The 14,216-nt window shown below is 46.2% G+C and overlaps 1 protein-coding gene across 10 annotated transcripts in view; it reads left to right on the top strand.

The window, feature by feature from the left end:
• Positions 1 to 14,216, top strand: part of LOC136021437 (uncharacterized) — a 149,622-nt gene that overhangs the window by 126,475 nt on the left and 8,931 nt on the right. For 7 of the 10 annotated variants that reach the window (XM_065693650.1, XM_065693649.1, XM_065693646.1 and 4 more), the window contains exons 4-5: positions 10,777 to 11,003; positions 13,629 to 13,792. In XM_065693650.1, coding sequence (XP_065549722.1) covers positions 13,708 to 13,792 — 85 coding nt within the window. In that variant the 5' untranslated portion in view covers positions 10,777 to 11,003; positions 13,629 to 13,707. Of the gene's footprint in view, positions 1 to 6,795; positions 6,871 to 8,966; positions 9,003 to 10,776; positions 11,004 to 11,528; positions 11,816 to 13,628; positions 13,793 to 14,216 lie in introns of those variants that run through there. The other 3 variants (XM_065693644.1, XM_065693642.1, XM_065693643.1) reach the window with 3 other exon arrangements.

The following is a 14,216-nucleotide window of genomic DNA, read 5'->3' as shown; positions in this document are numbered from 1 at the left end:
GACCAGAGCAGCTCTGCTGGCTTGGGCTGGATCCCAACATCCCATCTATAAGAGCGACCAGCTCTCTTGCCTCAGCAGCCAAAGTACTCCCGGAATGTATCTTTTAGAGACTCCCTGAGCTGGAGTTCACTTTGAAGTTGTAGTGTTCAAGAGCATCTGTTCTTTCTGCACCTTTCTTCCACAGATCTAATTCCAGATTTAACTATTTAACAGATTAATAGTTTCTGGCTGGCACTTTGTGCTATAGCAAAGGGTTCTTCTCTTGATTGTTTTAAGCATGCAGCACAGTGGTAGTTTATATGAACCTCACTTTCTTGCCCTGCAGGGACAGGGGAAGTGAAATGCCTTATTTTGCTTTTCAGGGTCATTCTCAGCTTCATGGACATCTCTTGCAGATCTTTTTTGCTTTTCTGGGTTCTTCCCCCTGCAGCCCTGTTTCATCATTGCCCATGTTTGCATCATTTCAAATTCTATTTTATCCTTTTGGAGCATGGGCTAATATGCACACAGATGTGGATACCTTGTAGGGATTATTACTTTGCTCTCTATTTCCTTCCTAATAATGCTTGCTGTGGTATAACTGCACTTTATAACTGCAGGCAGCACTGAGCTACACTTTTTGCATATGTAGCATTATCTTGATGCCTGTCTTGAAGGGCTGATGGTTGATGGGGAGCTCACTGCTGTGATGGTCTGATATAGAGTTGCTTGCCCACACTTCCTCCATTCAGGTCCCTTAAGGCTAAACTCCTCTCCTGCTTGTCCCTTCACATACGTGAATCTGGGTAATGAATCTATTGCCATATTAATAGAAGGGAGAAAAGCAGTAAAGAGTGTTGTAGGTCTGTGTCTATTTCTAGAGCAGGAATGAAGATTCTGAAAGGCTTCCATTTGTCCTCCCGTTTCATTTGTCCAGTTCCTGCTTGGTAAGCAGTATTATAGAATCGTAGAATAGTTTGGGTTGGAAAGGACCTTCAGATCATCCAGTTCCAACCCCCTACCATGGCAGGGGCACCTCACACTTAACCAGGTCACCCAAGGCTCTGTCCAACCTGGCTTTGAACACGGCCAGGGATGGAGCATTCACAACTTCCCTGGGCAACCCATTCCAGTGCCTCACCACCCTCACAGGAAAGAATTTCCTCCTTAGATCCAATCTAAACTTCCCCTGTTTAAGTTTTAACCCGTTACCCCTTGTCCTGTCACTGCAGTCCCTAATGAAGAATCTCTCCCCAGCATCCCTATAGGCCCCCTTCAGATACTGGAAGGCTGCTATGAGGTCCCCACGCAGCCTTCTCTTCTCCAGGCTGAACAGCCCCAACTTCCTCAGCCTGTCTTCATATGGGAGGTGCTCCAGTCCCCTGATCATCCTCGTGGCCTCCTCTGGACTTGTTCCAGCAGTTCCATGTCCTTTTTATGTTGAGGACACCAGAACTGCACACAATGCTCCAAGTGAGGTCTCACGAGAGCAGAGTATTGGGGAATAACAAAGCTGTCAGTTGTCAGGCTGGTACTGCCTGAAGTTATGTTTCTCTCTGAAACTCGGATCTCTTCTGTGTTGCAAAACTGACAAGAGTTCAGCTAAAAAATGTTAAAAAGGAGTATAGCAATGAGGAAAACACGTGGTGCATCAATAAGCAAATGTCCTGAGGGGCTGGCCAGTAGCGTGCTGACATCTGGCTATGCCTTATGGAAGAAAAACATGTCAATGGAGGGAAAGTTCAGAAGGGTGAAAATCGGTGTCAGAAGAACGGGTGTGAGTCTTCAGAGAGCCCCAATTATAGCAAATGGGGGCAGGGAAAAAAAAAAGCCCTGTGTCGTCATCACAAATCCTTTCATGTAAAAGGGTCAGCTGAAAACAACCAGACTTGTCTGGATAAATAGGTCAAAGTCACCTTTGTGTGGGGCAAGAAAAGCTAAAAAGGGGGGTGGCTGAGGAATGAGGAAGTCTTTGCTCAGAAGCTGAAACATGCACAGATAATGCATTATCTCATTGCTGTTTTTACACCAGAGGTCTATCATAAACCACTAAAGCACCAGGACATTGCACTGTGCTTCCCACCACCCACGGATGGACTTGTGAAAAGCTAACGCTCAGACCTCTGTGCCTCTTGGTCTCAGAGGGGCGCAGCCCTTCTTCTTGTACTCTGTGATCCTGTTTGCTTCATGCTGATGGGCTCTGGCTGGTGCCTGCCTGAGCAGAGCAGGCTCCTGCAGGGCAAAGGTGTCCTGTGGGAGCCCCCACTGCCCACCATCAGCCTGGATTCTGCATCATCTTCCCAAATGAAACACGTCCTTTCTGTAGCTCCTGCATGTGATGCTTCAACCAAGTTCAAAGTACACTCAAGTCAGTCATGGGAATGAAATCTCATTTTACTGAATTGATTACATTCAGCTTTGATTGTGGAGAGAAGGGTTTTATCCACGTTGTATACAAAATCAAACTCTTCTGATGTTTGTTTCTTTTTACCATAGAAAAGTTGGACACCCCTTTAGGGCAGATGGGTATTGACTGGCTCGCATACACAACACTGCTTGGTGTGTAATGCCTGGGCTGAAAACAGAAAGTCAAAATGCCCTTTTTAGGATCTTTTCCCCTACCGTTATTCAAGGCAGAAGGATATATTTCAAGAAGGAAATGTTCCGTAGGGATCTCTACTGCCCCTTTGAGTCGAGACTCTCTTGACATTTGGTATAAGACCAGGAAACATGCTCTGCTCATTGCTTGCTCCCTGATAAACAATGTCCTATAAAGGACAAGTTTTATTGCTAAAAAGCAATAAAAAAATAAACCAGAGTATCTTTCCTGACATCTGTGTGAGATTGTTGATCTTCCCTGTAAGAAGCATAAACAAGTATTACTAAATGTCATATAAAGCTGATGATATGGGACACCCGCAGCCTGTTGTCTTGAAACAAGATGGGATAAACAGAATCCTGAAATCTTACAAACTTCTGTTTAGATGATGCATCCAATAATTTTACTGACAAGTTTATGATTAAATAAGCAATGGATTCCCCTCACTGGGGGGGAAGATGGCATTGTGGAAACTCCTTAAAGGATCCCATGACAGGTGCTAGTTGGGAACTCACCTCACTTTGGATGTTCTCTGGTATGCCTGTCCAAGGGGCAGAGGAGGCTATGTAGATACCTCACGCTCTGCCTTGTGTTTGTGTAGATACCTCACGCTTCTGCCCTGTGTCTTTGTTGGAAAACGAGACTTGTTCTGATGCTTCAGCATCAGTCTGTAGATCATGTAGATGTTGAACATCAACATGTAGATGTTGGCATCTACATGGCCATTGCAAGATCTTTTTGCACCATGAGCTGGAGTTGCTCCACACCTATTTGGTCCAGGTGGGAGAGCAGGGGGTGAGCACAGCCCAGAGCACACCAGAGAAGGAAGTAGAGTGCTGCAAAGGGACTCTTCTTAGTCCTTCTGTCTGAAGTAGTGGAGCTGCAGCTTTGATGCAGACAGTGTCTGTGGGAGACTATATTGGAGTGAATGTGCAAGTCACTGGCAGTGTCAGGGATGTTCCCCACCTGATTCCCCATCTGCAACATCCGTCAAGGGGCATGGGTGGCAGTAGGATTGACAACTTCTGTCTGCCAATGTGCAGTTATCTCCTCAATAATAATGAAGATACAGGTCTGTGATTAAGCATCCCTTTCAAAGAGAAGAAAAAAGGGTTAAAAACCTCTAGATTCCTGATACCAATGCAGTCTCTATAGCAGGGGAGCATAAAACAGGCCCGGTGGCGTTGAAAGATCACCTATATGCCTATATTGTTAAACCCTATGTGTATTTATCCTCTGGAACATAGAAATGAAAAGGGAAACCTTCGGTGGTTCTTCACTTGCTGGAAGCAGTGACATATCTCAGGGAAGTGTGGGGGTTCCCTGGATCGCTGGACTCGGGTGAGTTGGGAGATCAAGAAAGTAGCGCAACATCCCCCGTCTTCAGTGCCAAAGCTGAAATAATTCTTCCTGAGAGTAAAGTCCACATCACAAACCCAGTTCTTATAAATGGCCAAACTGAGAGCAGTAGTGTCAGATGTGAAGCATGAGTCAGGCAGGGAAAAGGTCAGCAGGATGCAGACTGTCCCCAGTTCATGTTTTCTGGCAGCGACTGAGGAAGCAGTGTCCTGTCCAGGGGTCTCTGGAGAAGTATCTCGGGGCAGAACAAGGCATCAGGAGGTGACAGCCCCCTAAAGCCACATTTCCTCCCCTCCCCCCCACCAAATGGCTGTACTTCAATGGGCAAATCTTAATCCCTGGTCAGAGCCAATGGACCTGGAAGGTATGGCTTATTCATGGGAAGGTCTTTCGTCTTAGCTGTAGCACAGTGTATTGCTATGCACTTTTCACTGTAACTAGTTTAATTTCATTTTCCCCTGTACTGACTGATCTGTGTGTACTCTTTGGTTTTGCCTAGAGGTAGATGATAGCACACAAACAAGTCTTTTCCAGCCTTGTGAGATCTTACAGGCTTTGCTGTCTCTCGTCCAGTGATTGCCTTCTATTGCCCCTGCTTAATTTTGAAGACACCAATTTCCACTGGCAGGTTTGGTTGATGCTGCTGAATAAAACGCTTGCACAGTAGTACACCTACAAGGAAGGATGTGACTGTAAACTCTCAGTTCCTGTGTTGAATTGTGTTGTCATTTAACTTCCTACTTTCCTACTGAGTTCCTTTGACTTGCAAGTTGTTGCCTAAGCTGGCCTGGACGAGGACTGAAACTCAGGGACATAAAACGCTGGATGTGGTCATGGGATGGTTTCCCTGGTTTGCTTTTTGAGGAGTGCTCCCTACCCTTATATAAGGAGCAATTTAGTCCCCAGTGTAGTAGTATCAGATGTACCTGGGAAAGGTTTTCCCTGCAATGTTTGTCACCATTTGAATTTTGTTATTCTCTGGTCAACATCTAGATTTAAACTCCTCAGAGGGCATAGGAGCTGCTCCGAGATGCCAAGGAATTTGTCAGCTAGGTCATTGCCTTGTAAATACTCAGTTGTGCTCTTCGCTTTAGAGCAGTAACACAAGTGTTTGTGTAAGCAGACTCGTTTTGCAATTCCATCATTTTAGTTCTGAGACGGAAATGTCCAAAGCCTGGAATCTGTGTTCTACAGTTGGAGACACAAATGCAAACAAGTTGTTTGGCTTCTAGAAAGAAGGTGGCTAAGTAGGCTATGAAGTACTTGTCAGACACAGACCTAGAAGTAAGTCGTGACACTCAGTAACTATCCTGGGGGCATATTTCCCAAGCTCCAATCTGAAGCCTGGAGGCTGGAGGTTTTTGTTCTTTTACAGAGGTTAAACCAGAGTATGGGAAGGGTGAGTTGCTCCAGATCACATTGTGTGACCATCAAGGAGGTGGGATGTGCTATTTGAAGGTCTTGGCTTTTAAGCTTGCAGGCTGTCACACGGTGTATGTTTGCTTATGGAAATATGTTCATGTTTTCAGCCTATGCATTTTCCAGGCCACCAACCCACACTGTCTGATAAGTATTCCCAAAGAATTTATAGCTGGTTATTTCCACCCTTTGTTCAGGCTGAAGAAAACAAAACCAAGACGTGTGGCCAAGGCCGGTGTTGCCAAGTCTCGGGTGTAGCAGAGCTGTTGATGCAGTTCATCCTCCCTGACATGCTCTTTGTGTTTGCTGGGCCTGTGACAGGGCAGGCTGATGTGAGACAAGGAGTGATTTTAGCTGGCAGAATGGAAATGAATCCTATTGCGCTGGGGTTGAAGGGATTGCACCAAATCGCAAGTTGGAATTATCAGTCATTAAGAGCTGCCTTCTGTGTTTCCATCCTGTCTCATGCTGTATAAGCCTTTGTTTTGGAAAACCAAAATCACTTGCTCATTGCTTAATGCAGTCCCTTTCTCCCACAGACTGCTCTTGACTCATGTTGGAAGTGCTTTTAGTTTAGGTCCAAAATGCATGAGTCCAGCTTTCCTAGAGAATGGAAAATGATCTCTCCAGTGTTCTTGTATGCCATAACCATGTCAGCAGTTCTTAGGAGCTAGTGTAGCTCGTGGCAGCAGTACACTTGTATTCAGATCCCTCCTTGTGTATGGTAGGTGGGATTGGCTGCATGTATCACATCCAGTTGTGGGGCAGTAGTAAAGCAAAGAGAACACCACATGCACTTAAACCTTGTCTGTACCATTCAGAATACATTAAATAGATGGAGGAGGATGGGGCTGGTTGCAAATATTCTTCAGTAGTGACTTTTCCAAGAAGTGCTCAAATAAGGCTGTTGAGCTGTCATAGGTTACAAGTAAAAGCAGAGAGGTTATATTTTCCTCTTGGCAGGTGAAGAAAGAATAGGCTTATGGAAGTCATGCCATCCTGAGCAGGAACGAGGCTGGGTGTAGAAATAACCTCCTGGAATGGACTGGGCATTGGTGCAGCCTGCAGGCTCACCAGGGAGTGAGTCTGGAAGGCTGAGGTGCTTTCAGCGTCTGCAGCAACACCTGATGGTGGTCCTGGGCACGGGCAGAAAGCTTCTCTCCCTGCACCCAGGCTGTGGCAACAACCCGACTTGTAAACCACTGCAGCCTTGGAAGTAAAGCTGAGCATTAGCCAAGTCCTCATGTTGAAAGAGAAAGCAAATATTGCAAAGTGTTGAAAAGAAAAATGCCCAGGGAAAGGAAGGGGAGATTCGGTTTTCTTTTTATTGGTGTGCTCCTTGTCCCAGTGAATTGGAGCTGCCATTGGTTGAGCTGTGACCCTGCTGTGGCGCACGGCTCTCTGTTATCTGCAGTTCACTGTGGTCCTGCCTGCCAGCGTGGCTGCAAGAAAGACATGTTGTTGGTTCCAGCTCTGACCTTGGACTGATTTGCACTTTCTACCTCCAGGGCAAGGTACTGGCACTGTGTGTGTGTGGCACTGGCCGGGTCAGTCAGGCTGTAACTCCATCTGCAAGTCTGTCTGAATGCACTGCGAAGAAACAGGCTGGCTTCTTTGTGTTCTGGTGCGTAAATCCTGGTGGACTTGCTGGCTTTGGAGCAAATCATAGAAACATAGAATCATTTAGGTTGGAAAAGACCTTTAAGCTCATCCGGTCCAACCTTTACCCCAGCAGTGCCAATGCCACCCCTAAACCACATCACTAAGGGCCTCATCTACACTGTGAACACTCCCAAGGATGGTGACTCCACCAGTGCCCTGGGCAGCCTGTCCCAGTGCCTGACCACCCTCTCAGGGAAGAAATTGTTCCTAATATCAAGTCTAAACCTCCCTGGTGCAGCTTGAGGCCGTTACCTCATGTCCTGCCGCTCTTTACATGGGAGTAACATTTATGTAGGTTATGTATGCACTAACTTTTGCTCATTTGCTAAACGCCTGAAGTCATTAAGGAAAAGCTAGGAAGTAAGATGTGACTGTAGATGTTTAAGCTTCCTCTTTTGTGCACACACTGGTGGACCTGGGCACTTTCCTTGTTATGTGTGAGGCTCGCCAAACACAGGGAGGTTAGAGTAATGTCTCTCTGTGTGTATATATATATCTAGAGATCAAAAACGTAATGTTATATTGGAAAGTGTGGGACCTGAGCGTGATGTAAATGGTATAGAATAAGGAATGGATACTGCTCTTGCTTCAACTGGGATAGAGGTCGTTTTCTTCCTAGCAGCTCTACAGTGCTGTGTTTTGGCTTTTGTCTGAGAACAGCGCTGATAGCACACCAATGTTTTTAGTTGTTGCTCAGTAATGCTTACCCTGATCAAGGACTTTTCAGTCTCATGCTCTGCCAGTGAGGAGGGGCACAGGAAGCTGGGAGGAAGCAGACACAGGACACCTGACCCAAAGTAGCCAAAGGGGTATTCCATACCACAGCAGGTCATATAGAAACTGGGGAGAGTCACCCGGAAGGCCCAGACTGCTGCTCAGGTTGGGCTGGGTATCTGTCAGCAGGTTGTGAGCAATTGCATTGCGCATCACTTGTGTTTTCTGATCTTTCATTTCTCACTTCATGACACTATATTGACTGTCACAAACAGTCAGGGGTCTCACTTTACTCTTTGAGCCATAAATTCTTTTGAGTGCTATTTGCTTAATTTCTTGTGGTTTAAGCCCAGCCGGTAACTGAGAACCATGCAGCCACTCACTGACTGCCCCTTTCTTCCTCCCCCTGCTCCAGGAGGGATGGGGAAGAGAATGGAAAGAATATAGCTCCGACAGGTTGAGATAAGAACAGTCCAGTGACTAAGGTACAACACAAACCACTGCTGCTATCATCAATAATAATAATGATAAGGGAAATAACAAGGGGAAAGAATACAATTGGTCACCACCTGCTGACTGTTATCCAGCCTGACCCAAGCAGTGATTGGTCTCTTCCGGGTAACTGCCCCCAGTTTCTATACTGGGCATGATGTGCTGCAGTATGGAATACCTCTTTGGCTACTTTTGGTCAGGTGTCCTGGCTCTGCTTCCTTCCAGCTTCCCCTCCTCCCTGGCAGAGCATGAGACTCAAAGTCATTGATCAGAGTAGGCATTACTTGGCAATAACTAAAAACATTGGTGTGTTATCAGCGCTGTTCTCGGGGTAAAGTCTAAAACACAGCACTGCACCAGCTACTAAGGAGAAAGTTGGCTGCTACAGCTGAACCCAGGGCATTTCTTTAATGGTTGGACTTGATGACCTTCAGGGTCTTTTCCAACCTAGTTGATTTTATGAGTCTGATGATTCTTGATGTACCAGATTTGCAGGGAAGTCCCTCATGATAATGGAGGTTTTGTAGGCAAATATTTTTGGAAACTAAAGCCAGGGGAAAAGCATACTGAGACCAATGATGTAATGGGAAAATGACTGGTAACGCTAAGACTTGGGGCGGAATGTGACAGTGCGCATGGCTGTGGACTCATTCCATAAGGGGGATTTAGCTCAGAAGCAGGGAGCTGCAACTGCATTTCTTTTTCCCTTGTTTCCGTCTGTTGAGACCACGTGCAACCTGGAGACAGGATCATCAGGCTGATATACCAGAGAAAGAGGGTGGGTATGGATTCAGGGGGTAGGGGAAAAAGGCTGTGTTTCCTAAGGGTGGGGCTGTGTGCTGTGGTTCTTGGGGCTGAGACTGTGTATGGCAACAGCAGCAGCTCAAGTACAGGTCACTGTGTAGGTCTCGTCTCCCCCCCCCCCCAGGTAAAGTTGTTGAGTCAGAGAGGTGTTTTGTTCCTTATCTGTCTGTTAATGTACAGCTGGTGTCATGCGCTCAGGGAAAGCATCACGTACAGGGCTTCTTTTAGTTTCCTTATTGACTTGAAGACTGCGCTGTCAAACCAGGTTTTCTCTATAATGGCAATTTATTTTTTCCAGGAGGAATTCAGGGTCATTTCAGATGGCAGCTGCAATGTGTGGGGGGTCAGCTTGAGGTGACCCAGAAGCTAGTGAGTGTTAAGAAACATCTGCTGCCAGAGGTCTTAAAAGAGCTCCAGCCATATTTCATGTAATCTTACCAGGGGTAAATTCTAGTGCCTTCCCTGTATAGATGTGTTCTGACCATGGACTGAGCAGAGGAGAGCTGTTAGCCCCGTTTTGGGGAGGGGCAAGGAGGGGGTTATGCGGTCTCACCCAGTAGGATGTAGAGGGGAGCAGCCCCTCCACTGCTTTGCACGGCTCTAGCCGTTTCCCAACTACAGGTCTCAGTTTCTCAGAAACTGCTTTGACAGGAAGCATTTCAGAGCAAGTGCAGAAGAGAAAGCTCTTTTCTGTATTCCAGACTTAGAAGGAACAAAGAAGTGATGGTTTGATTGTTCATTATGAAAACCTCTTTCTGTCCAGGTAGGTCTGTCTGTATGGGCGTTGGGAACACAGAGACAAGAATGACTCTCACTGCAGCTGCTCCTCAGTAGCAGGTTGCTGAATGTGGTTTTGGTCTGTCTCTGGACTGTTCCCTGGTCTCAAAAGGGGGTCTCCCACTTTTTATCTACTGAGAGGTGCTGTTTGCCCTGGTATTGGGTTTGTGTGGCAAGATTTTGGTAGCTGGGGGTCTACAGGAATGGCTTCATTGAGAAGCTGCCAGAAGCTTCCCCTGTGTCTGGTGGAGCCAATGCCAACTGGGTCCAAGACGGTCCCACTGCTGGCCAAGGCTGAGCCCACCAGTGACAGTGGTAGCTCCTCTGGGATAACATAGTTCCAAAGGGGAAAAAAACCCATGATATGGTAACTTGAGCCAGAGTGAGAAAATGAGAGGCTGTGGAGTCTCCTTCCCTAGAGATATTCCAGAGCTGTCTGGATGCTATCCTGGGCAGTGTGCTCTAGGTGACCCGGTTTGAGCAGGGAGGCTGCACTAGATGCCCGCAGGTGGTCCCTTTCAACCTCAACTGTTGTGTGAAATAAGGAAGGCACTGTTCGAAAAAGCCACCCATCAGCCTTATTAGTCCCCACAAAGATAAGCAGACCACAACATATGTGAAATACCGCAGAACAGCTCCTGGAAGCCTTCATTCCATGGTCAGAACTAATGAGTAACATTTTCTCTATTAAAGAGCAAATATAAAAGTGGCTTGTTGAGATTAATGCTACAAGTATTCACTTTTCAAAGTGCTTTGCCAAGGCAAATGAGCATTATTTTCCTTGTGTTGCAGATGAGTCTGGGAATTAGAGAGGTTTCTTTGACTGTTGCAATGCACAGAGAGGCAGATTTACTCCTCAGGTGCCCATAAGCAGGTTCCTGGAGGGTTTTCTGTGGGGTATGATTTTTCCCATGCTCTCCAGCGCAGAGTCGCACGCAGCAACGCACCCTGACCTTTTTTGTGTTGTTTAGAGCCGCTGTCATCCTGCACGCCGGGAAGAAATGAAAGTGAAAATCCAGTGGTGTTTTAAAGAAAGGAGAAGCCGGTCGGGTGCATTTTAATCTGGGATCCAAGTGGCTTCTGCACCTTCCGTTCAGGGCTCTGCAAAAGGAGCTGAATGAACTGGGAGCTGGAAAGGCTGCTCAGGCAGGGAAAGGAAGAGGCACCAAGGCTTCTTCGGCTCCAGACCACTTCTGAGGTATTTGTACTGCCTTCTCCTTTAAGGGGTCCTGTCTTCTTACAAAAGTCCTTTCTCTTACAAAATGTTGATTCCTCTTTTTAAGTTGACAGTTAAAACGGGCTCTGGGGCAGGCGGGAAATGATCAGTGTGTTCACGTTTTCACCGTAAAGAAGAACGGGCATTATTTGTGTGCATGATCTGGCTAAACATAAAATGCCTCTTTTTATGGCCCTGCCTGCCAGCTTTCACGCTGTGCTGCACTACTTTCACACTGCGAAACCCCAACAGCTTCATTCAGTGGTGCACTTTTATGTAAGAGTGAGTGGCACACAAGGAATGGAATAGATCTCTTAGAGCATTTTCATCTTCATGTAATTACCAATAACGTTTCCTTCATCAAATTAACCTGTATTTTTTTCATCTTGCCATGTTTTGTTAGTATCTCTTTTTCCAAAATTGGCTGTCCTATTGGCAAAGAAAGGGTAATTTGCCAGGAGCATTGCAGCAGAAACCTTTGCAACTTTCCCCTCTCCCTGCTTTCAGTGAGAAGCTGTCGCCCAAGCTGGAGGAGACTGTGCATTGTTTTCCCTGTGGTTACTGGTCCACTCCCCAAAGGGAGCTGTGGTGGCTCTGATTCAGAGCAAAACTCAACAGAGAACCAAACCAGCAAGTGTCACTCAGTGAGAATATTGGGTTTAACGAATGAGGAATTCAACCAGTGAAACTGTTCATTCTGTTCGCCTTAATGTGCTGGAAGCAGAGCATAAACTGTTCGTAGTGTTCTCTACCAGTTATTGTGGAAAACCTGTTTGAGAGCAGTTGCTGGGAAGGTGTGTACTTACTCTAAGGATTATTGCAGAGATATCTCAGCTTAAGCACAGAGTCCTCCTGATTGCTTTCTGCACCAGCTGGTTGGAACCGTGGAAACGAATTGCACCCAGGCTCACCCTGAAAATTGCTGGCTTGTCTCTTCTGTTCTCATCCCTGCTGTGTTTTGCTTTGGTTGGTTGGTTTCTATTGCAAAAGCTTGTTGAGAGTTCAGCAGATTCAGCAGCTCAACAAGGTGAAACTGGTAGTGAAAATAACACAAAAAGTAGCTCTTATGTAAATGCTGCTCCTTTTCTGGGAAAGAACTTGAATGGAAAAGAAAATCCGTGGCATCCACTGAAGTTCCCTGGTTTTTGGTTTGTTGTTTCCGTACTTCCTTCGATACTATTATTGTTTTCAAGCTGTTGAAACTTGACCCCTCAACTCCCTTTGTGGTTGTTCCTCCCTTTGCATCTATTTCTGGGAATCGGAGTGGGACTCTCAGCAGCCCGAGATTAGCACAGGTATTAGGGATAAGCAATTTTAGCTTCTGCTCTGCTGGAGACTTCATGTGTAATTAGAAATTAATGCCTAAACTTCCTCAAGGTGCTTCTCAGGTAGTGACATAGCAAAAAAAGTTGGTTTAATGGAGGCTTCTAACTGGAAGCTTCCAGGAGCAGAGCACTTCGTGTTTTCTAGAGCCAGGCTAGTGAGGAACGTTGAGTGAATTTTCCAGATTTCTTTTTTACTCTTTTGGATAAGTGAAACTTGTGTTTTCCTGAAACCTGCTTCACAAATTCATGGCAGTTTCATTGAAATGATTGAGGATTCGTTGCTGACTAAATCCAAGGTGCTTGTTTGTTTTTAAGAAATAGTGTTTGCTCATTTAATTTGAGCAAATATTTCCCATATCTTTTAAATTTAAAAGTAGAATTCAATTTGACAATAAATATTTCATCTTAGGGCAAGCAAAACATTCAGCACCAAACATAGAATCATAGAATCATAGAATGGTTTGGGTTGGAAAGGACCTTCAGATCATCCAGTTCCAAACCCCCTGCCATGGGCAGGGACACCTCACACTAAACCAGGGCACCCAAGGCTTTGTCCAGCCTGGCCTTGAACACCGCCAGGGATGGAACATTCACAGCTTCCCTGGGCAGCCCATTCCAGTGCCTCACCACCCTCACAGTAAAGAACTTCCTCCTTAGATCCAATCTAAACTTCCCCTGTTTAAGTTTTAACCCGTTACCCCTTGTCCTGTCACTACAGTCCCTGATGAAGAGTCCCTCCCCAGCATCCCTATAGGCCCCCTTCAGGTACTGGAAGGCTGCTCTGAGGTCCCCACGCAGCCTTCCCTTCTCCAGGCTGAACAGCCCCAACTTCCTCAGCCTGTCTCCATACAGGAGGTGCTCCAGCCCCTGATCATCTTCCTTGTCTAATTGTTTTGTGTGTTTTGAAAGTGACAGCAAGTCAAGATGTTATTTGTTGCATCTATTTACTGAGTGATGTGTGCAAAGCCTCTGCCCAGAGGAACCTGGAGGACCTGGACATAAAGCCTTCTGCCCAGCAGGCTCAGGAGGAATTTACCTTTCCATGCAGAAACACCTTTCCCTGCAGTCTTCTGCTGTGTTTGACCCAGAGAGAAAGGATTGCAAGCTTGGTATTGACAAAACCCATCTCAGTGTCACAGCAGATGAGCAGCATGAATATTTCTTTGCCAGCATTCCAGTTCTCTTGGCTAGTAGAAGCTTTACAGCACTTGGAAATTGTTTTCTAGAAGGACAGTCAGGAAGAGATAATGAATGCTGAATACTGCATTTTATGTCCAAACAGGGGGATAACTGAGGGAATAGCCTGGTGAGGCTGCCGTGGGATCCTGGAAGATGTAAGAGAGCATCCAGCGCTGCTGGTGATGAATACCAAGGGCAGGCCAATGGATTTAGCCCGTTTCATGCAGTTGTTTTTCCTGCTTCTAACCGTTGCATCTTCCTGTCCAAGTGAGTCTCCTTGTTTGACCTCTGTGCTTTTCACTGCACATTAGTAGCTAAAAGCTTTTTAACTGATATTGGAAAGCTCAGTTATGTCCAGTTAAAAATAAAACCACAAAACCAGTAAGGGGAGAAAAGGAAATAAGGAGGGCGAAGGCTGATTCATTTGACCTGTCACAGTCACCTGACTTGGAGGGGTGACTTTCTGGTTCTGTCTGAAGTCAGATGAGGTGAGGCCTCTCTCAAAGAACTCTTATTCAGACTCTCGCTCAGGAGAGTCTGAATGAGTAACCCCCTTTTTCAGCTCTCAGCACCCAGCGCTAGCATATTCCAGCACTTCAGCCAGGCTGCTGGTGCGTTTTGGCTTAGCTGTGAAACTGTTGCCTGCAGGAATACTGAGCTGAATCTGTGTCTGTGACCTGGGACACTGCAT

Source organism: Lathamus discolor, chromosome 13, assembly GCF_037157495.1.
Source record: "Lathamus discolor isolate bLatDis1 chromosome 13, bLatDis1.hap1, whole genome shotgun sequence".
Classification (NCBI taxonomy): domain Eukaryota; kingdom Metazoa; phylum Chordata; class Aves; order Psittaciformes; family Psittacidae; genus Lathamus; species Lathamus discolor.
The sequence above is the reverse complement of the archived record's forward strand: the minus strand, read 5'-3'. Positions and strand labels throughout refer to the sequence as shown.